Raw genomic sequence first — 20,262 nt, forward strand, 5'->3', positions numbered from 1 at the left:
GAGTGACATCTGTTTGATTTAGACAAACTCATGCAGATAACTCTGTTTTTCGATTAGACTAATGTGTTCGACTGTTCCAAAAGAAATAGTGCCTTGGCAATTGTCTGATTCAGCTAAAAGGTAGAGGAAATTAAGCTGTGCTCATTTCTTTTGTTTGCTCAGTGTTGAGATCCAAGATTTGAGTTCTGCATTAAAAGAACACATAATTGTTGACTACATTTGAGCTAAAATTTCGTTGTCTTCGAAGAAATATGATGGTCAACATCATTTCCAGTTGTTGTCTCATTTCTAGCCTCATGAGCAGAGGGAGAATTATTAGGACTGGTTGTCATTGTAGCATACATATGTCCCCGCGGCTACAAGACTCGTCGACGTCCACCTCCGCCGTCCACCGAATGGCCAAACTTTCCCTGTCCACTTGCGCTGTCCCCTCCTCCTTCCTTCCTACCGCTTTAAGTTGTCATAACCCCCCACCTTACACACATTAAACAACTACCAACTTCTCTCATTCTCGAGTTGGGGGTGGAGCCACCTCCAGTCACCAGAGAAGTCCGAATGGCGAAGAGCGGGAAGCTGAACAAGCTCAAGTGCATGATAAAGCGTTGGCATTCTTCGAACAAGATCACGCGCTCGGCCGGAGGCAGAGGCGGCAGCAGCGACTCGTCCTCCCGGTCAGCGACGTCGTTCCAAGGCGACGAGATCCCGCCCGGGCTCCACACAGTCTACGTCGGCAAGTCCCGCCGGCAGTACCTCATCCGCTCTGACCTGGCCGGCCACCCGCTCTTCCGGGTCCTGGTGGAGAGGTCGGGTGGGTCCGCCGCGGACGACTCCGGGACGGTGGTGGACTGCGAGGTGGTGCTCTTCGAACACTTGCTGTGGATGCTGGAGAACGCCGACCCGCAGCCCGAGTCGCTAGACGAGATGGTAGACTTCTATTCCTGCTGTTGATGGCGAAGCAGATGTGGCTCTTCTTAGTGTAATAGCATGCTTAAACCATTCGTTTTCTCTATTCTGTTCTAGATTCTCAGATGTGGATGATCTTAGTTTTAAGGATGTCCTACAAAATAATCATGTATATTGTTATGCAAAAGAATTCAAGGCTGATCGGTTCTTGTTTCTGGCCCTATCAGTCTCTGGAATAGTAAGCTTTCGATGCTTTTTCTGTATGTCTGCGTATTGTCTGATATGAGATTCGAGTGTGACACGATGAAGGAGAGTATACTGCTGTTCATGTCGCGTTCCTGCTACTGCACTGCAGCAACTCATGGTGTTCCATCAAACTTGCTTAATGTACAGATAAGTGCAGCTTTCGTTGCGGTATTGATAGGGATAAAAACAGATCTGACGTAACACGTCGGATTTGACGTAACACACCATGACGTCAGCCACCCATTGGCGACACACTGCCCTAGGGAACGAGCATTAACACCCACATAATGTGCATCCTCACTGACCGTACCCAAACGATCTCATCGTCTGACCCCCACGATCGGTCAAGGCAGGAGAAGGCATCAACCGAGGAAGCAAGCGCTAATGCCGACTTGATGTGCGCCAACGTCATCAGCCCTCAACCAACGGACTTCAGCATTTGACTCCATGCGTTCGACCGAGGCAAAGGAGCACGTCGACCGAGGCGTACCCATACCCTGCGGTAGCCAGGTTCGCCACGCAACCCCAGTGCCCTGCAAGCGGCCACATCAGGTAACATTAAATTCATCTACAAATACCCCAGAGTTCTAAACGAAGGGGAGAACTGAAACTACTCGACCAAAAACCCTCTCCGTTTGGATCCAAAAACCCCTCTCCGAGGAACTGACTTGATCGTCGGAGGGGTCGGGCCGAACCGCCGACCCGACCTTTGTGCAGGTACTCGACTGAAGCTGACCCGGCGTCGTGGGCCTTTCCAACTAAATCCCCCGCAATCGGCTGCTACAAGATCCCGAGAGGAGCTCTGCATAATCCCAGTCATTCGGACCCCTAAACCAGCCGCGTCGACCCCAAGGTTACGGCTAAAAAAGTTACTTACCGTAACAAGTATCATCGACGCATGACCTTCTTATCCACAGGGCATGAGACTGCGAAAGCCGTCCTCTTCGTTATCAGAAAAGAAGATTCAAACACCAGTCGTGAATCACCTCTCAGGAGCTGGCACTGCGCTGATTACGGAGGTGGGCTCGACCGAGAAGAAAAGAAGAATCCAAGGATCATGAACACTTCCTACATACGTTGTTGATTTGCTTAGGAGAAATTTGACAGGAGAGGTTAACAGAACCATGACAACCCTGAATGGTCAAACACTGCCTGCCTGCCTGCCTGTCCATGTGCCATGGGCGGAGAAGCCGGACTTCTACTGCCTTCTGGTTGTCATGCTCTTTGTCGTCTAAACAATACCATGCATCGACTCTGGATGAGATGTGGACTTCTGTCCTACTCCTTCAGAGCGCTGTTAGCTTGAGATTGCTTCTCGGATACGTGTGACTTCTCCTCCGGTTACATAGGCTCTAGTCATGAGATGGCAGTGCAGATCAATCGTGATGCATGCGCGGCAGAAGGAGCACATGGAATGTTTCATGATACTTTAATGGACAAAGACACCTCGATTGGCCTTATCTGATCATCTTGGTTGTTCCACAGAGGATAAATACGGAAACCATTTGTGCCAACATTGATGCCACGTGAGCCACACACGTGAATCGATTCCACAGATGGAGATTGATTCATGATAGGCTTGGTTGTCGGCTACTGCTTTTAGTTTGCACTCCCACGCGTGGTTGATTCTTCTGCATGGCCGACCATTTCGGAAGTTCAGTAGGTAGAATGATGCCGGGACGACGCTCTTCATCTTCAGCAAAAGCTTTATAGGGTTACAGAAGCCGTGTAGCTGTAACTACAGTTGGCTTGTTCTTGCAGACGTGAGCTGATAGATACAGGAGCAGAAGCAGTGGTGAAGTAACAGCACTTGTTCTGGTGGTTGCTATATATTACTTACGTCACCTCTCTCTCTCTCTCTCGTGTTTGTTTTACAGCGAGAAACATAGAGTGCTTGTGTGTGTTTACATTAACTGGTATTTATATTGCATATTCTTCCCTTTGATTTCCCATTAGTAATTGTTCAATGTAATAATAGTAGGGCAGAAGTTGGATAAATGGAGTGAGTAAAAAAAAGAATTGTCATGCCACAGATAGGATGACTGACTTTAAATGAAGTAATCGGTTCATGCTCTGCACATATAGGTCAAGTTGCAGGCCCTCTATTAGCTGACTGAGAGGAGAAACTTGCTGTTATTCCCTCCCTATTTGGATGTTAGTTTCCAGCAAATAGATCAGAGAAGATGAAGGCCGAATTAGATCTTTGGAATCATCCATCGAGGAAAAGTGGTTCCTAAAATGTTTTAGGGTTAATGGCGTAAGAATTGCAAAGTTATTAGACTCATGTGGTGTAATTTAAGAAGGTTTTCATGTGGTATTGGTGCATATGAGCCTAAATTTCATGGGCCAAAAGGGTAGAGTTCATGTTGTTGCTTGTCCTTCTCCAATGATTAAAAGAGTCTCCCCACAGTATTGTCTTGTAATCCTTTGTCTCTTTCAGCTCATCTACACAAAAATAATCTCAACCACACCTGCCACTCTATCAGCCTACCCAACTTATGATGTCTCCACCCACAAAATGATATCTCTCTCTCTCTCTCTCTCTCTACACACACACACACATATATATATATATATATATATATATAACACATTTTCATGCATCAGACAGCATTTATTATTTTTCACAATGCATTGCTATGACTCCAAATTTTAAGATGAAGTTAACAATAATAAACTTATCAAATTAATACAAAACAAAGCTCATAATTATTATAATTTTTATTTAAAAGTATAATATTTTTTATCAATAATAAATATAATCAAAATCAAATCCTTTCATGATACATATTAGTCCACTGTTTTGACTCCTCATGATGTCTACTATTAAATAAGATGTGATATTATTTTTTATAATTTGATCCGATAAGATAATTATTTAATTAAATTAATAAATTTAAGATATAAATGCATGTTTCGACTGTGATATAAATAGCAATACTTTTGAGTATCTGACTAAGAATTAGTTTGCGTCTGCAGAAGGGGAAAAGGTAGTGATGACATCGGCACAGGGAAGCGAGGGGACAGCTTTCCCGCGACGGGGCAAGGTGACGTGACACGACAAGTTGTGAGGCTGCCAGGCGATTCTGGAAGGCCGGAGACGGCCCCCCCGGTCACGGTGGTGTCGCGGCTCAGACGCGGTACGCCCCCGCTGATGATGCGGACCCCATATATGACGTCATTATTCATTTTTTCGTTTTCTTTCACCTCGTCGTCCGTCCGGAATGGGACCCACCGTGACCCGGTCCCCTCGCCCGGAGGAGTCCCACCAGCCGTTGGATGATTGCCCGCCCGTATGCCGTACATTATTGACGGTACACCACATACCCCCGGGGGGGGTTTTTCCTTTTCTCCATCTTGTGGGCCCCACGTCACTGGATCGGTGGGCCCGAGCCCAATCGAAATCTCCCAGCAAGAATTATTCCGACACGTCATGATCTACATGAGGTGGCCATCATCTCGGAAGCCGCCTCCTTTTCATCACTTATTTCCAAACATCCACCTCAAAATTTCAACTTTAAATTAAAATTTAGGTATAAAATCATAAAATCAAGTAGCATATTTCTTGAATACTAAAGTCAACAAAACTTATTCAACCCATATCAGTAATCGATGGATAAGCACGGATGTAAATATAAATATATATATATATATATATATATATATATATATATATTCAAATCAATATGAATATTTAATTAGTCAAGAAATTAAACCCTTCTATCTTTTCTATTAACATTTATTACCGCCTAAAAAAAGAAAAAATAAAAAAGACGGGAAAATATGAGCTTATCCGAAACAAATACAACCCCATCCGCTGCTATAACTACCGAACCCCCCGAGCCTCCTCTCCTCCTCTGGAAACATAGTAATACTAACAGCAACGGAAAGGCGTCTCCTTGGAGCCCTCCCTATCTTCCATCCAAGGATCAAATGGGTCTTCTCGACCAACTGTGGGACGACACCGTCGCCGGGCCTCCGCCCGTCGGCAAGCTCCGCAAGTACAACTCCTTTTCCCTTTCATCCTCCGCTGCTGCTTCTTCCGTCGCCGCCGCCGCCGCTGGCGGCGTTGCTCAGGTCACCCGCAGCGTCACCATCCTGCGCACCGCGTCCTCCTCCGCCGCCACCTCTCCCCGCTCTCCCTCCTCGCCGGCCAGCGCCCCGGACTCCCCCCTCGCGCGTAAGTTGCTCCTCCTTTTCCCGCCCCTCCTGTTTCTCTTCTAGAGGTTTCGCGAGCGGAGCTGACAAGAACGAGTTTTCTTCCCCTTGTTTGAACTACTTCTTTGGCAGCGCCGGGGCCGTGGGGAGACTGGAAGCGGTTGCGGAGAAAACCGGTGCCGGTGGCTGAGGGAGCGGGGATGGCCGAGCCGAGAAGCCCCACCGTCTATGACTGGTTCGTCCCAAATCTTGGTGCCAGGAAACCCTAACTCATATTTTTTGGTGATAAAATGGCTCTGCTTTTAGTGATTTCATTCATATTTAGGGCCACTGGAACGCAAAAGACTGTCTTTTTACGCTTGCGCAATTGTAATTACTGGAAGAAACATGGTTTGCAGGGTGGTGATAAGTTCTCTAGACAGATGAAAGTGAGATGGGGGAGAAAGCTTGCTAGGAAAGCTAAGAGAAGAAGAAGACAGTTGCAGACAAGGAGTTGCCGTCAGCTTTGTTTGTATCTTGATCTGTGCATATGATGCAGGTTTTTGTAGCTATAAGAAAGCAGTGGAAGGAGTCAGGAAAAAGTTTGTAGGAGACTTTTGAGCCATGGAGGGCACAGCATGGACCTATGCAATCATTTCCCCCACTTGGCTTTGTCCCCTCCTCCTGTTTGTAATCTTTGTGCTTGTGAATTAATCGGTGGGTCTTCTGTTCAATGGAATGCTTGCTATCTAAATTTTGTTGCACCAAAACTTGAGATTATGCTTTGCTCGTGGACTTGAACATCTTAAGAAAGTTGACAAGGAAAACATTAGTTGAAATGCACCAAAAACAAGCAAGAAACATGGTGTGAAGGGATTACATGTTCATCCTTGTGTGCTATTTGATTAAAGGAAGAGTTGACTGAGATCTCTAGATAAACACTAGTATGGATACATACTGGTTCACTCCAGATCTGGCTTGTCTTCAAGATCACAAACAACAGCTTTTGTGGAACTAATGATTGCTGAAAAAATGGTCTGGTCTAATTAGTGTTGTTGTTTTGTATTTGTGATTATTTGTCTGTCTGTCTGCAGAGTCGACAGAATCTTTCCTTCTTTTTGTTAGACTCAGTTGAGCCTGTGAATCCACTGGCACAAATGCACATAGCTGACATTGGAAGTCCAGGTTAAAGCTTAGTGACACTTGCAAACAGCAAGCTTGCTGTGTAGCTGAAATTGTGGTTGTGTGATAGTTTTGTGTGGATAATAGATATATTATTATTACAAAATTACTTTTCATTCTTTTACTGATTTAAATAAAAAAGTGCAACATCTTAAAACACACAGATTCCCCAAATTATATCCCAAAACATTTCAGAAAAGGGAAGAAAAAATAAAGCTTCCCAGTTTCAAATAACAAGACATAATAATCTGATCACACTTAGTCCTTTAGTTTGGTGAATTAACTTTGTTAATGATAGAGGAAATCAGCCTTATAAAATGTCGCCAAATAGTATTTTCTCAGACACTGCTAATGGCTTATGCTGTCTGGGTCAGTTTTATCAGATCCATCCCACTAGATCTATCATCAAGAAGTTATCACATAATATGTGCTAATCCATTTTCAATATTACACAAGTACAAAGCCTCATGTAACACATGGTGATTAATTATATTATATGATGGAGCTACAAGTAGATATTAGTGAGCTAAATATTGAATCTACACTTGGATGGTTCCAAATCTCTGCATTAGTTCCTTAATCAAGAAGACTCTGCACAAATAATTGTTGACACGTCAATTATCATGCTCCCCTTATATTTAATGGCAAAGGTACTGAAGCAGTAACAATTCTTTAATTGATAACTGCCCCATAGATAATTCTTAGCTCTAAGTTTGATAAAACTATATCTTCCCTGGGTAGAGTAGGTTATTGTGGTACCTTTCTCTTGCTTAATTATGAAAACTATATTATATATTGCAGGGATGTGATCCTCTAGATTGCAGTAAGCAGGGATTTGGCACCAAATAAACCAAGCATTAATGTATGCTAATGAAGAGGAGGACCACCACAAAGTCATTTGGACTAAGCACTTGGGCACAATTTGCACTGGGATTGAGATTTATAAATACTGAAGATGAAAAATGGGATTTGAACACCTTATGGAAACACCTAAATTATACATTATCCTAAGGCATTTATCTAGATAAAAAGTATCTTAAACTAGTTCAATGTATTAGTCTTGGGAGATTGAACAAAAATTACTTGGTGTCTTTAGTGTCTGAGAATTGAAATATGTTATTAGGATGTTCTATATCAACTTGCACTGATCTATAAGAAGAGCATCCTACATTTCATCATTTCTTCTCTTTGTTTTATTGCTTTATAGGCTATTAGATTCTAACCAGAAAACAAAAAAAAAAGTGTAAATGATGCACTTATTCACTGTCTTCCTCCCTCTTCTCACAGGATGACAGTGGCCAGAAAGAGTAAGGAACACTGGTTTGTTTTGGTGAGCATTAAAAATGGCCTAATAATTGCTGCAGTCACCAAACATAAGGTTAGGTTGGTGCTAATGTGTCATTACACCTTTCTGGTGTAAAAAAAAACTCAATTATAAAGATAATTAATTTGAATGTACAAGCAATTTAACATATATGTTGCTACACCTAAAATACTACTCTAGCAATGAGGTACCAGATCCACTCAATAAAATTTGAGAGTTTAAAATATTATCCAATATTTTATAATAATTAGATGGCCTAATTGATAAAAACTTTAACAGTTTATCATTAGATCTCCAATTTAAATCCTACCTTTGCCAATAATACTTGCTGTTTCTCTTCAACTTACTTTTCAATTAGATAATATTATTTATTTTAAACATATGATTTCTTAATTATGTATTAAATCATCCCTATATATCCTATATTTTACAATGATATGTTAAAGAAAAACCCTTCTAAATAGGTAAATTGGCCTGTTGACACTTTTATAAGTCAAAAGAATTCTATGCCAAGCATAACTTTTCTATGCTAAACTCCAATCTAAGCCACATTAGCTTCATGAGAGGGACTGTACTGCAAAGATATATGATTACCCTACAACTTCTCAATACTTTTGACCATATCTAAATCATAGGATGATCTCATAGATGAAATCCTCATAAATCCAACTTGGCATAATACAAGTATTTTAAGTCTTATTGGCTATCAAAAGCTTATTATATATATCAACCAACTACACTTTGTTTTGACTAATTCATTCTGGCATATGTTTATTCCTTGGATCTTTAGCTGAATGAGCAAGTGAACCATCAAAGAACAGTAAGAGTGTGACACACTGCTCTCAAAAGTCTTAAATGACCTCGAATGCAAGAAATGAATGAGAAGGTCGCCAATCTCGTTTCCCTATCGATGAGGGGGCAAAATTGTACTTTTACTGATGGCAGAGACATTTACACATCTCCGCAAAGTTGTATTCCCCACTAAATTAGATTTTGCGGCTGCCGTCGCCTCGCCGTCAAGCCGCTCTCTGCCCCATCCCACAACCTCACCACGCTTCCGTTAAGCGCCGTCATTTCCTGGTAACGATACCATCCCAAGTCCCACCGCCGCCGCACCGTCAGCCCCTCCCACCGCCACCCTTGATTCCATGGCGCCGCTACCCCGCACTCGACGCCGCGAGCGCCGCCATCCTCCCCCTCGTGGCATTCGTCCTCCTCCACCGCGCCGAAGCCGTTGCAGGAGGCGCCGTGGTAGTAGGCCGTGAACCGGGCCTTGGTCGCGCTGGCTTCCTCCACGCGGCATCCGGTAGGCCGCGCGATCGGCCTGTAGTCCTCGCGATTGGTCGGCTCCGCCTGCGGCTTGGCCGGCTCCGCGGGGACGGCGGGACCGGGGATGGCAGGCTGCGGGGGGGAAGAGGAGCGGGGAGCCGAGTGGGAGAGGGGGGAGGCGTCAGACTTGGTTCCGACGATTCTGATGCCCCATAGGCCGAGCGCCGCGGCGAGGACGGCGGCCCACGCCCACACCGAGCCTGCGGCGGCGCCGGGGAGGGAGTAGAGGCGGAACGCCACCGCCTCGAGTGGCGGCACATCGAGCACGTCCATTTCGGGACAAAACGAAGGATGGGTGTGTATTATGGGAAGAGTTCTTTTCTCGACTCGCCCTCCGAGATGCAGCGAGAAGCACACAGGGGCGAGGGGTATATAGAGGAGAGACACCAGATCAGGGCCGTTGGATAGGGACCGATGTGATGCGGAGATGCTGGGAGTACATGCCGAGGAAGATGCCTCGCCGATGCTGGGAATCGGAATCGTGGACGACGGAGGTCGCGCGATCCGGTGGATCTCCTAGTGGGTCCCACAGGACTTAGCGTTGGGTGGGACGACGGTGTGCAAGTACCGCCGTCGTTTGGTGCGGGTGCCAGGCGGTCCACGTCAGTGTGGCGCCAAGCTTGGTTGATCTCCTGTCTCACACGAAACACGGGACATCCTCGCTCGACGTCGTAAACTCTCTACCAATGCTGGGCTCCACCATGACTTCAATTGTTGTCCGGAAAAGATCTGTTTCTTGGCTCGGGAAGAACAGTCGAGCACGGATCCACCGCCGCTCGGTTGTCCGGATATTAACTTCGTGGCGATGGAGTTTCGGGTGATATATTAATCGTCATCGTCACAGCCGAGTCACACTCGCCGCGGTGGGGGGACCAGGACACGTGTTGGATTCTGCAGGCTTGCCGTCTGGCGGCGAACAGCGGACAGCTTGCTCGTCTTGTTGTGTGGGCTCAATCGATTTGTTGCCTTGTGGCCAATGAGAGGATAAGGGAAGAAAGGCATACGTGTCAAGATCAAGATCATGCCCGTGACGTTGATCACCCTCTTTGGCGTGTTGGGTTTTCTTCTTCTACTCGCTTCCTGAGATGGACAGCAAAGTCTCCTCAACCTTAGAAAACACCAAACTATACACATTGTTTTATATTTATAGGTATAAAATCCTCAAATAATTCACCTCCTCACCAAATGATTGACAAGTCATCCACCAGTAGATATGAAAATCTAACAAATTATCTTTCTATCAAAAAAAGGTAAGAGACAGGAAGGAATTACCCTAACACGCTACAAGTATGACGATTGTTCTAATATTGTCTGAGACCTTTCTTCCCAGAAGATGTCACGATAACATAAAAGAAATTTAGCTACAGTGATACTAATTCTCAGTGACATTGATTGCTGGCCGAAGACAAGAGCGAAGCTTCGCTTTTCTGATACCAAGTAAAAAAGTTTAAATACATTAACATGTCCCTCTCCTATTTATACAAATTAGGAGAAAGGATTTCCGAATAGAGGATTTTCCTGAATAGAGAGATTTCCTCGTATAGTTGAGGAAATCTTATCTTTATCACTGTAATTTATTTTTATATCTTCTCATTAAAATTTTAATATACATAAAATAGTAAATTTTGAAATTTAAGATTTTTTTTTTCTTACTTGTAGGAGTTTTTCTATTCGTCAATTCCTTATCCTCTAACTAAGTAATCATCCAAGTAATTTGGCCGCCACTGATTCCTTATCCTCTAAATAAGTAATCATCCAAGTCATTTGGCCACCGCTGATTCGTACTGCGTCAAAGCAAGCCAAATCCTCTCAACCCATGACGAGTTCATCACGGCATGCACCATTAAGATACGGCCGAGGACGGCGCAGCGTGTTGGCGCTTAAATGGTTCTAAGTCCAAGCTGTACGTCATCAGCAATGGCGTCCACAGCTGAAGGGATCGGTAAGCTGGAGATGTACGCAGCAACCTCAACCAAGTCCATGTGTCTCCCGTGATCGATCCCACTTCTCCTCCGAGGGTTTCCCTCGACAACCAGTGGTGGGTGGTCTGCCATTGATCCAGCGGCCATGGAGGTAGGTGCTTAGGTAGACAGCCCTGGGGTCTTTCCCAATTACACCGTCATCCATGACATCTCATCAACCAAAGCCTTTCCGGCAGCCTAAACTCTGACGACAACCAACACGAGACGCCATGTTTTCAGGTCATATACTCACGGTAGCAGTGAGGTACTGTCATGTGTTGCTGCACTTACCCAGAAATGGGGTTAGAGCGGGAGAAGGGGAGGGCGAGCCGTGCTGGAGAAGCAGGGCACGTGTTCGTGCCATCGGAACGGTGGTGGCGGCAACGCGTGCCCGCCCTCTCCAGCTCGGACTCGCTCCTCCACCATTACTGGAAAAGCTCGAGAATGAGTTGCTGAAGGTATCAGGTATGCACGTCATGTGTTCGATGAATGTGATGCAGCTGATAGGTTTCATTCTTCTATCTCTTTGCACTTGTAGATGGCAAGAGGATTTCCATGGTAATTAAGAGGATCTGTACTTAATCCTTGGCATTTCAAAGTTGATTCTGCAGTTTGTCTTTTGTCCAACTCATAAACATATCCTTTAATTGTACCTTACAATCAAAATATTCTTAAGACCATTGTTAAACAACGAAAAATAGAAAACATATGTTCGTTCAATGTATAAATTTATTATTATTATTATGTGAAAATTCTATGAAGGCGAAATTTTCTCATATATATATATATATATATATATATATATATATATATGAGAAAATTTCGTCTTCATAAATTTTTCACATAATAATAATAAATTTATACATCGAACGAACAAGTATACATATTGGTTGACCACTTACGTAAAATCATTTATGTTAGATCCACTGGATCCGTATTGTTTGCTATGCTCGGATGAACGTGATTCGAGTTATATTAGTACTTCTTAGAATAATTTTTTTTTTTTGAAAAAAATAGATTCCAAATATTTACAATATTTGGATAAACTGAAAATGTATGTACAGAACAGAGTAGTGAATCATGTCATTAAGAAAAGGCAGAATATATGAGCCAATTGATATCAGTTTAGGATCTTTGAAAAAAAATATATTATTTTTTTGGTTTTGACACTATATGTAAACCTTTTTCCAAATAATACCAGAATTATTCAACAAAAAAATTATGAATATGGTCTGATGAACAAAACTTCTTTGGAACCTTCTCATGCTTCATCTGTTCATCATCCACCATATGGTTTTGGTATCCACAAGAGAGTGTCAAATCCCCAAAGCTCACTCAGTTCATGCAATCTTAACAGTAAAGCTGGCTCAATAGATCCACTTTTGACATCTATAAGTGACTCTTTTGCAGCATACAGAAACCGAATGCCCAATGAAGCTATTGGTAGTTTCTATGGATCACACTGTGTGAAGCCTCCTGCCAGAAAAGAAGTTGCGACCAAATCAATATATTGTCGTGAACTTTTCTTCCTCAGTCTCTCATCTTTAATGAAAACAATGGAGTAAAATAGTGTAATCAGTGAAGAATTGTGAGTGGCATTCTCATTCTTCTGCCATCATCTTTTTGGCTAACTGATTTCCAGGATAGATTGTCAGAAACATCACATTCATAGATTAGAATTCATAAGATTCAAATAGAATGAGGCTGAGGGAGGATTAGAATACAATCATCCAACTCGATGTTTGAGAGGTGGAGGATATGGATGGGGGTGAATGACTACGAGATGCTGATAACTACTGACTAGCAAAGAGGTTCCTTTAGCTTGCACTAGCCATTGTTGTCACTGTTGTCGATGCTATTGTTGTTGTTGTTGGTATCATGGTGATTGTGGTGGTTGCTGCCGCCACCTGCAACATCCATCCTTTTCTTCCTACTGTTGCTACTACTACCATGGTGGTGGTGGTGGCTCTTCAGCTGCGACAGCTCCATCTGCGTCTTCATCAAAAACTCCAGCCTCTGCAACTCCAGCTCTCTCGTGAACTCCATTCGCTGCTTCTCCATCTCCATTGCCTGCCGCAGCTTCGAGCTTTCCACCCGCTCGTACACCTCCCCGAACCGCAGTATCGCCCGCGTAAGCTCCCGCAGGCCCGCCGTCCTCCCTTCCTCCTCCTCCTCCCCCTCTCCCTCCTCTGGCTCTTGGCGCTGCCTCTTGCCGTTGGCTTCCTTCGGCGGTGGCGGCGGGAAACCGTCGGAAGAGTCCGCGGACGAGTCCGCTGATTTGGAGGACACCGATGGCGGCAACGACCTCGCCTTGTTGAGGGCCGGGTGGCTGGACCGGTGCCGCTGCGGGATGAGCTGGGTGAGGCGGGCCGGGGGCCGGATGGGGATGCCAGCGGGTATCTTGGTGCTGGAGGGCGGCAGGGCGCCGGTGGGCTTGTGGCTGGGACCGAGGAGGAGGTCGAGGCGGTGGAAGAAGGGCCAGGAGGAGGTGGTAGAGCTGTCGGAGGCCGAGATCTTGGACTTCTCGATCTTGTACTTCTTCTTGAGGGTGTCGATGCGGTTCTTGCACTGCACGTCGGTCTTGGGGGTCTTGGTGTAGCCGTCGCGGCTGGTGACGGCGTCGGCGACCTCCTGCCAGTGGTTTTGCTTGAGGTTCCCACGGCTGAGCTCCAGGAAGCGCTCCCCCCACGCGTCGATCAGGGTGGAGGTGGCGCCCTCGCTCCAGCAGTCCTCGCGCCCGCCGCCGCCGCCGCCTCCTCCTACTACGGCGGCGGGGGAGGGGCGCTGCTGCTGTGTGGAGAGGGCAAGGGCGAGGGCATGGTACGGCGGCGCGGCGACGGTGACGGGCTCCGCGACGCGGCCGTTGCGTACGTGGGGCGAGGGGTCTGAGGAGGGGGGCACCACGGAGACAGGGGGTGGCGACGACGTTGTCGACGGGGATCTGGAGGCGGATTGGGACTGCGAACGCGACGGGGACAGGGCGTCGTCGTCGTCCTCCATCGTCGACGCCAAGATCTGGGCTTTGCCGCGGCAGCGAGGGAGGCTGGCGACGGCACGAGACGGGAAGAGGGCGAGAGAGAGGGAGAGGATAGAAAGGGAGGGATCGGAAGAGGCGGCGGCGGCCGGCCGAGAAGAGGAGGGATTTCTTTTGGAGAGGGATTCGTCCGCCGACCGGCGTCACGCTTTTGATTGACGGGCGTTTTGGGCGTCCGATACGATGCACGTATGCAACGTTTTCTCATATCGTTTCCTGAAATCCCAAGGGAATATAACGGTACCAGTTGGTGGGCTCGACGGAGGTTGCGTTAGGGGTGAACAGACGACGTCAGCGTACATCCCGGACGGGCCCTCGCACGTGTGAATCGCGGCTTTGGGCGCGTCACATTCAGTTGCGAGCAGTGGGACCGATCGCCGAGACGGAGAGCTGATTCTGGACCCATCGTCCAACCGGACCGCATTCCACCCACCGCGTCATCGATCCGATTAATAGGTCAATCGATTTGACCCGTCTATTTAATTATATATATATATATATATATATATATATATATATATGATTTATTCCTGCCCCTTTTCCTTTTTTTTTCTCCTCTTTGATTAAACCGATAAATTGATAGATAAATGATAAGTTTAATAAAATATTTTAGAATAAATTTCTGAAAAAAATCTTAAGCTTTGAGAAATCTGTAATGAGTGTTTTTATTTTTAAAAAATTTTCACAGAACATTATTTTTTTTCTAAAAATGATTTTATTATCTATCGCCGTCCAATCGGCTGTGGCTCTGTCAGTGATTTTTATTTTATTTTATTATAATTAACAATTTATTTTGTTTGTTTGGTGTGACGGGAGAAGGGAGGGTACGTCGAGAGTTTGCTGCTTCTGTCTCCATGGCTTACGTGGACTATAGAGTCACTCATGGGTGGTGGTCCCAGAAACAGCCAGTGACAGCTTGGGGGCCACGCGCAGGCGGGTATGAGAACGGGGACGACAAGCCAAGCAGGATCATGGCTTGAAGGGTGCAAATACCACCACATTTACCTCTGCTAGATCACCCACAAGTCTTTAATCCCAGATGGATCCTTAAAGACTTGCTTAACAGCATTTACCTCTGCTAGATCACCCACAAGGGTGGAAGTTGCATGAGCATTAATGTAATTAACCTGTATGAAGAACATCTTAGTCAGAAGACATGATGAAAAACATAACACCTAACTACATTGTTCTTGCAACAAAACATTCTGTGGCCACAACATCTTCTAGAGTGGCAACTGGAAGGATGCCATTAAAACTAGCTGTTTGATGTCTACCAAGCAGAAATGATGAGATTACATATAATATTTATGAAAGGCATCTTTAAAGGTTTAATTTAAAAATTGAATGGAACTTCACTCAGATGGAATTAGTACAAAACCAGAATGGTGCAATTATAAAACAAACTCAATGAATGGACATGAAAGAAAATTTAAATTTATGACATCTCACTGACAGGAGAAAGTATTTTTAAAGATGTATTTCATGCAGGGGAAAAAAAAAAAAAAGAGTTCTGTAGATGCATAATAAATCTGTATACGTTGATGATTGGACAATTTATGATCTCTTCCATTCTGGCGAATCATCCGTAGTTCTAATTAACAATGCAAAGGGCAGTCAAGTGCATGAGGGGAGCCACAAATATACACAGACATGCTCCAGCACACAAAAGGAGCTATGCTGATGAGTCAAATCCTTGATGTCTTCAACAAAGGTTAAAAAGAGGAAAACATCTGAAGAGGTTCAGACATGCTTGGAGTTCCTTAACTAGAAAATAATAACCAAAATAGTTGCCATTAACAAAGCCGAATTATGTAAAAGAATTACGCATAAAAAGTGGTTGAGGATGAAGGCTGCTGCGTGAATGGCATGGTTAATAGATAGCAACAGAACTATCCATGTGTACAGGTGCACACACAAACAAAATTGGCACTTAGTATGATGAGTGGAAATACATCTAATATAGTTTCCAACTCCAGCAAATATTTTTGATGAAATAGCAAACAGGTAAGAAAATGTTCCACATGCATGATAATAAAAGAACAAATCAATTTGAATGCTTCACACTGCTAAAGATAATCGAGTTACCTCTTCTGGTGCCACCCTAGCATCTTCAAGACTTTCCTAATACAAGATGAAACTCCAAGCCCATCAGATCTAGGATCTGTCATATGATAGGCATCACAATTCACAGCACCTCCCAGATACTCACTCAGCAATAATTGGTGCATCGCGCTTCATCGCATGTTCAAGGCTCTCCGGAACCTTTTCCAGGACACATAGTAAGAAACAACAAAAAAACAATCATGAATAGATTGGCGAACAAAATATACAGAGAAAACAACTCATGTGGTTAACCACATTATACAAGTAATATATGGTGCATTGTTTACTTTGGTCTCTAAGTATTCTCTAATATGGAAATTTGACACATTAGACATCCAATGTCTGGCATGATAATAAGGCAGAAACCAATCAAATATCAATAATTTAACTGTTTGAAATAACTGAACAAAATTGTAATGTTTAAATATTAACATATATTATATTTCAATTAACAGTTTAATCTTCATGATGATGTTACTCGACAATGTCCATGACTATGTTGAACTCATTACTTGAAAAATGATTCAATAAGAGATGGAACATGAATGAAGATTGACAAATTGTAAATAGGTCATGATCATCTATAAAAAAAATAAATGCACAACAATGACAAAGATGATGATTACAACAGGTCAAGATGTCCCAAGTAGAAGAATTAGCATTTTTCCGGTCCTTCAGCTCCACCAAGCAACATCACAAGTCAAACTTGGAGAAATCGCTGTAGGATGCTGATGATTGATGGCAACTGATCCAGAAAGCTTGAACAATTACAGTTTGATCATTATCTACATGTTGAAAGAAACTGTAGAAATATCTCCGTGGCCAACTAGTATAGTACGGAACTACGGATCTAACAAAGTCAAGCCTGATGAACCCCAGAGTTCCTCTGGGCACAGCATGAGATTGATTTTGGGCCTAAGTGTTCCATCAAGCTTGGTTTTGTTACACATTTGAATGAGAATGAATAGACCATCCTTAATCAGAGCGGACAAATGGAGCAGTTTTTAAGTGACAATCATTAGTTAAATAAAGCATGATTAAATTTACATCAAGCTTATTTAAATTAATCTAAACTTGACTCAACCTTAAGATTTTCACACTAGAATGATGCTTAAAGTTATTGCTTTCCAAATATACATCCCAATATACTTTAGCAGAAGCATTTTGCATAATATTTTCTTAGGTCAACAGCCCTAGGGATGAAATCAGGTAGCACAAATATGCAAGTGATTATGTACAATCATCTTTTTAAATACTAATTGATTTAAATTGATGATACAAAATATGCACACTCATGATGATGACCATGGCATCTTGCAGTTGAGCAAACATGCTTGAAGTTCATGATAAAAAATTGTTGCAACTTAAGTTCTCCTTTATAAGATTGGAAAAGACTGTTGCTCACTGTACATAATTATTTGGCACCTTTGTCATACTATTTATCTGTCTCTTGTTTTTGCAAATAAATTATTGAATTTACTGTTTGCTTAATAAAATATAAGAATAAACTCTCATGCATGAACTAGTGAAATGGACCACTAAAGATGTCTTCAGCTTTATGCTACTTAAATATGGTAATTTGTTTCTTAGCCTTCTGCCTAGCAAATTGGAAACTCAGTTGTCTCTATGCAGATGATGAGTTACACATAAGATTTTCACAACTGTCCGAGGAAATCTCTCTCAACTAACCGATCTTGATAGAGGAAATATTTCCCTCTACCCTCTATAGGTTAAAATAATATTTCAAAATTTCCTCTATCGGTTAGTTGGGAGAGATTTTCTCGAGCAATCGTGGAAATCTTATCTTCTTTAACACTCTGCATCTTTAACGTGCATTGTACGTGAACTCTATTTATAGAGATTTCATCAAGCAGTTGTAGAAATCTTATCTTCTATCAATAGACAACCTCAAGGATGAATTAACACAAAGCTTTCTTCTTCCCAATCTTTCCCATACCAAAATAACATCAAAGACGCAATTAAAGCAACTATCATAATCCAGTAGTGGCATAACTATATTCTTTCTAAAATCCAAGAAGACACTTGAAAGTTTCGAGTCAAGTCAACCACATAGACAATGATTGTGAAAACGTAACATGAAAAACCCAATTGAAATGGTTCTTTCACTTTCAAAGAAACGAATGCAAATCTTTCAGGAAACAACAGACGAATGGTAACACTTTAAGAAAATACCGAGTATCAGCCAAAAGTAATTTTTTTTAACCATTTTATCTTTGATGGATTTTCTCTAATTCCAAACAAAGTTTCACACTACTGCAATCATGTCTGATAATATTAATCAGAGCCTGGACAGCATCACTCATGCAATTCATAAGTGAACTATAATCATGAAGAAAACATCTCCAATTGCATTCCCTGGTTTGTGAATACAAAAGTATACTTTATAGTGAAATGTGAAAAGAGGCACACCTTATCATGAGCTTGACTGCCACTGACCAGGCAATACCTCAGGTAATCATCAAGCCGCCGGTCGTTCTTCTCGTCAATGTACCCCTCCGACGAGAATCCTCTGATTTGCCCTGCGAACTTCGTGGAGAACTTGGAAGCGTCGAACCGGTCAATGTTCCCGATCCCGCTCTCCCCTTCCAGCAGCTTCTCGTAGTACGCATCCACGTCGTTTCCGAACACCGAGACGAGCCTCATCCCGGTGATGACCACCCGCTTCTTGGGATCCGTCTCGCGACGGGGCGCGGCCTCGGCGACGGAGTCGCGGACGGAGCCGGCAGAGGGCGAGGCGGCGGCGTGCGGGAAGCGGAGGGCATCCACCGTGGGGATGCGGAAGGTCTGCATCCCGGCCAAAGGCGGAACCCTAGAGGAAGGGGCGCTGCTGCTGCTGCATGGGAAGGGCAAGGCGCGCCGCCCTGCCAATTTCTTGTAACTCTTTCTTTTCCTTCCTCTCGCTTCATTCCCTTATTCCTCCTTCCCCGTCTCTGAATATTTATAATGGAGTCGAGAAGTAATGAGACTATATATATTATTGATATTACTTTAATATTTCTTATTATGATGCAAATTGGACTCGAAAATAAGCATACTATTAACTTCGGTTCATCGTACAATCGATCGAGTCAGCTTTCATATATTATCGTTACATCATATGCTCGAAATCTTACAAAAGAAGAAGAAGACAGGTCCAACTGCGTGATGCTTCTTCGTAGTTCGTGCTATGTCTCCATCGGTGATCGCCATGGGGCCACGGACAGGCGGGTACGACGAGGAGTCCGGTGGGTACGAAAACGACGATTCATTTTCTCTCGAGACGGGGGATCGTGGATTCCTTTGGCGCGGTTACTTTTGATGGACATTTGTTTTCGAGGGCTGCAAAGGTTTTATATCGATCTATCCATCGTTCACTTCATATAATATAAAATTAAACCAAGTATATAAAAAGAATATGAACTTCCTCGGTTTATTTATATTGATATATGTACATCATTTCATATAAATATAATATTTTATCATATTTATAAATGATCTATCAATATATTTATTGATATAACTATATATATCTAATACATCAAAGTCTCAAGTTATTGATAGTCTTGAGTTATATATAAATGATGTTGAGAAATACTAATATAAAAATGTTAAAATTATCATATCTAATAGAGGTGATAAATTTTATGATAAATATAATAGTCATATTAGAATCTTAGCTCTTTTATTAGATTCTTAAAAAAAATAGATATTTATATTCGGTATGTATTACCATATGTCACAATAGAATAATACTATTGAACGATAAAATCATATTCTTATAGACATAATTAGGAGTACAATGAATTATTTTTCTATGGTTGAGTCTTTATGGGGTAAAGCATTTTGGACAACTATAAATATTTTGAATAGAGTTCATAGAAGTCAATTTCATCAACTCTATTTATGTTATGTACTAGTATTAAACTCAATTTGAGACAAGTATATATTTGAGGTTGTCCAAAGATAAAAGTCTTCAATCCACATGAAAAAATTGGATTCAAGAATTATTTTTTAGTATTTTATTAATTATTTAAATTTTTTAA

General features: G+C 43.0%; 5 protein-coding genes and 1 long non-coding RNA gene across 7 annotated transcripts; 3 read left to right on the plus strand and 3 right to left on the minus strand.

The window, feature by feature from the left end:
- The first annotated feature begins 481 nt into the window (after window positions 1–481).
- LOC135622215 (auxin-responsive protein SAUR76-like) lies at window positions 482–1,146 on the plus strand. Its single transcript, XM_065123863.1, has one exon. The coding sequence runs from the start codon at window positions 556–558 to the stop codon at window positions 946–948; it is 393 nt and encodes a 130-aa protein (XP_064979935.1). The 5' UTR covers window positions 482–555; the 3' UTR covers window positions 949–1,146.
- A 3,850-nt stretch (window positions 1,147–4,996) lies between these two features.
- LOC103997918 (dormancy-associated protein homolog 3) lies at window positions 4,997–6,020 on the plus strand. The gene is made up of 3 exons (XM_009419263.3): window positions 4,997–5,329; window positions 5,440–5,542; window positions 5,706–6,020. Exons 1-3 carry the CDS (start codon window positions 5,083–5,085, stop codon window positions 5,731–5,733), a joined length of 378 nt encoding a protein of 125 aa, XP_009417538.2. The 5' UTR covers window positions 4,997–5,082; the 3' UTR covers window positions 5,734–6,020.
- Window positions 6,021–8,667: 2,647 nt separating this feature from the next.
- On the minus strand, window positions 8,668–9,497 carry LOC135624060 (uncharacterized). Its single transcript, XM_065127532.1, has one exon. It carries the CDS (start codon window positions 9,392–9,394, stop codon window positions 8,774–8,776), a length of 621 nt encoding a protein of 206 aa, XP_064983604.1. The 5' UTR covers window positions 9,395–9,497; the 3' UTR covers window positions 8,668–8,773.
- A 1,416-nt stretch (window positions 9,498–10,913) lies between these two features.
- LOC135623045 (uncharacterized) lies at window positions 10,914–15,389 on the plus strand. 2 transcript variants are annotated; one of them, XR_010491259.1, is made up of 2 exons: window positions 10,914–11,547; window positions 14,936–15,389. It is a non-coding gene; the product is annotated as an uncharacterized LOC135623045 (long non-coding RNA). The 2 variants fall into 2 exon arrangements; XR_010491258.1 differs by lacking the exon at window positions 14,936–15,389 and adding an exon at window positions 12,493–12,700.
- On the minus strand, window positions 12,731–14,575 carry LOC103997920 (trihelix transcription factor ENAP2). Its single transcript, XM_009419265.3, has one exon. It carries the CDS (start codon window positions 14,080–14,082, stop codon window positions 12,910–12,912), a length of 1,173 nt encoding a protein of 390 aa, XP_009417540.2. The 5' UTR covers window positions 14,083–14,575; the 3' UTR covers window positions 12,731–12,909.
- Window positions 15,390–15,533: 144 nt separating the features above from the next.
- LOC103997921 (3-oxoacyl-[acyl-carrier-protein] synthase I, chloroplastic-like) lies at window positions 15,534–19,153 on the minus strand. The gene is made up of 2 exons (XM_065125543.1): window positions 18,650–19,153; window positions 15,534–16,378 (listed from the first exon to the last, which is right to left on the minus strand). Exons 1-2 carry the CDS (start codon window positions 19,028–19,030, stop codon window positions 16,322–16,324), a joined length of 438 nt encoding a protein of 145 aa, XP_064981615.1. The 5' UTR covers window positions 19,031–19,153; the 3' UTR covers window positions 15,534–16,321.
- Between the last annotated feature and the right edge of the window lie 1,109 nt (window positions 19,154–20,262).

This window comes from Musa acuminata, chromosome BXJ2-9 (assembly GCF_036884655.1).
Source record: "Musa acuminata AAA Group cultivar baxijiao chromosome BXJ2-9, Cavendish_Baxijiao_AAA, whole genome shotgun sequence".
Taxonomy (NCBI): domain Eukaryota; kingdom Viridiplantae; phylum Streptophyta; class Magnoliopsida; order Zingiberales; family Musaceae; genus Musa; species Musa acuminata.

What these genes read in the sequence shown, in the direction of transcription:
- LOC135622215 (XM_065123863.1), top strand. Translation starts at nt 556, where the DNA reads ATGGCGAAGAGCGGGAAGCTGAACAAGCTCAAGTGCATGATAAAGCGT.
- LOC103997918 (XM_009419263.3), top strand. Translation starts at nt 5,083, where the DNA reads ATGGGTCTTCTCGACCAACTGTGGGACGACACCGTCGCCGGGCCTCCG. An exon ending in CCCGGACTCCCCCCTCGCGC is followed by an intron (nt 5,330 to 5,439) that starts GTAAGTTGCTCC and finishes CTTCTTTGGCAG; the next exon opens with CGCCGGGGCCGTGGGGAGAC. An exon ending in AGCCCCACCGTCTATGACTG is followed by an intron (nt 5,543 to 5,705) that starts GTTCGTCCCAAA and finishes CATGGTTTGCAG; the next exon opens with GGTGGTGATAAGTTCTCTAG.
- LOC135624060 (XM_065127532.1), bottom strand. Translation starts at nt 9,394, where the DNA reads ATGGACGTGCTCGATGTGCCGCCACTCGAGGCGGTGGCGTTCCGCCTC.
- LOC103997920 (XM_009419265.3), bottom strand. Translation starts at nt 14,082, where the DNA reads ATGGAGGACGACGACGACGCCCTGTCCCCGTCGCGTTCGCAGTCCCAA.
- LOC103997921 (XM_065125543.1), bottom strand. Translation starts at nt 19,030, where the DNA reads ATGCAGACCTTCCGCATCCCCACGGTGGATGCCCTCCGCTTCCCGCAC. An exon ending in GCAGTCAAGCTCATGATAAG is followed by an intron (nt 16,379 to 18,649) that starts GTGTGCCTCTTT and finishes GTCCTGGAAAAG; the next exon opens with GTTCCGGAGAGCCTTGAACA.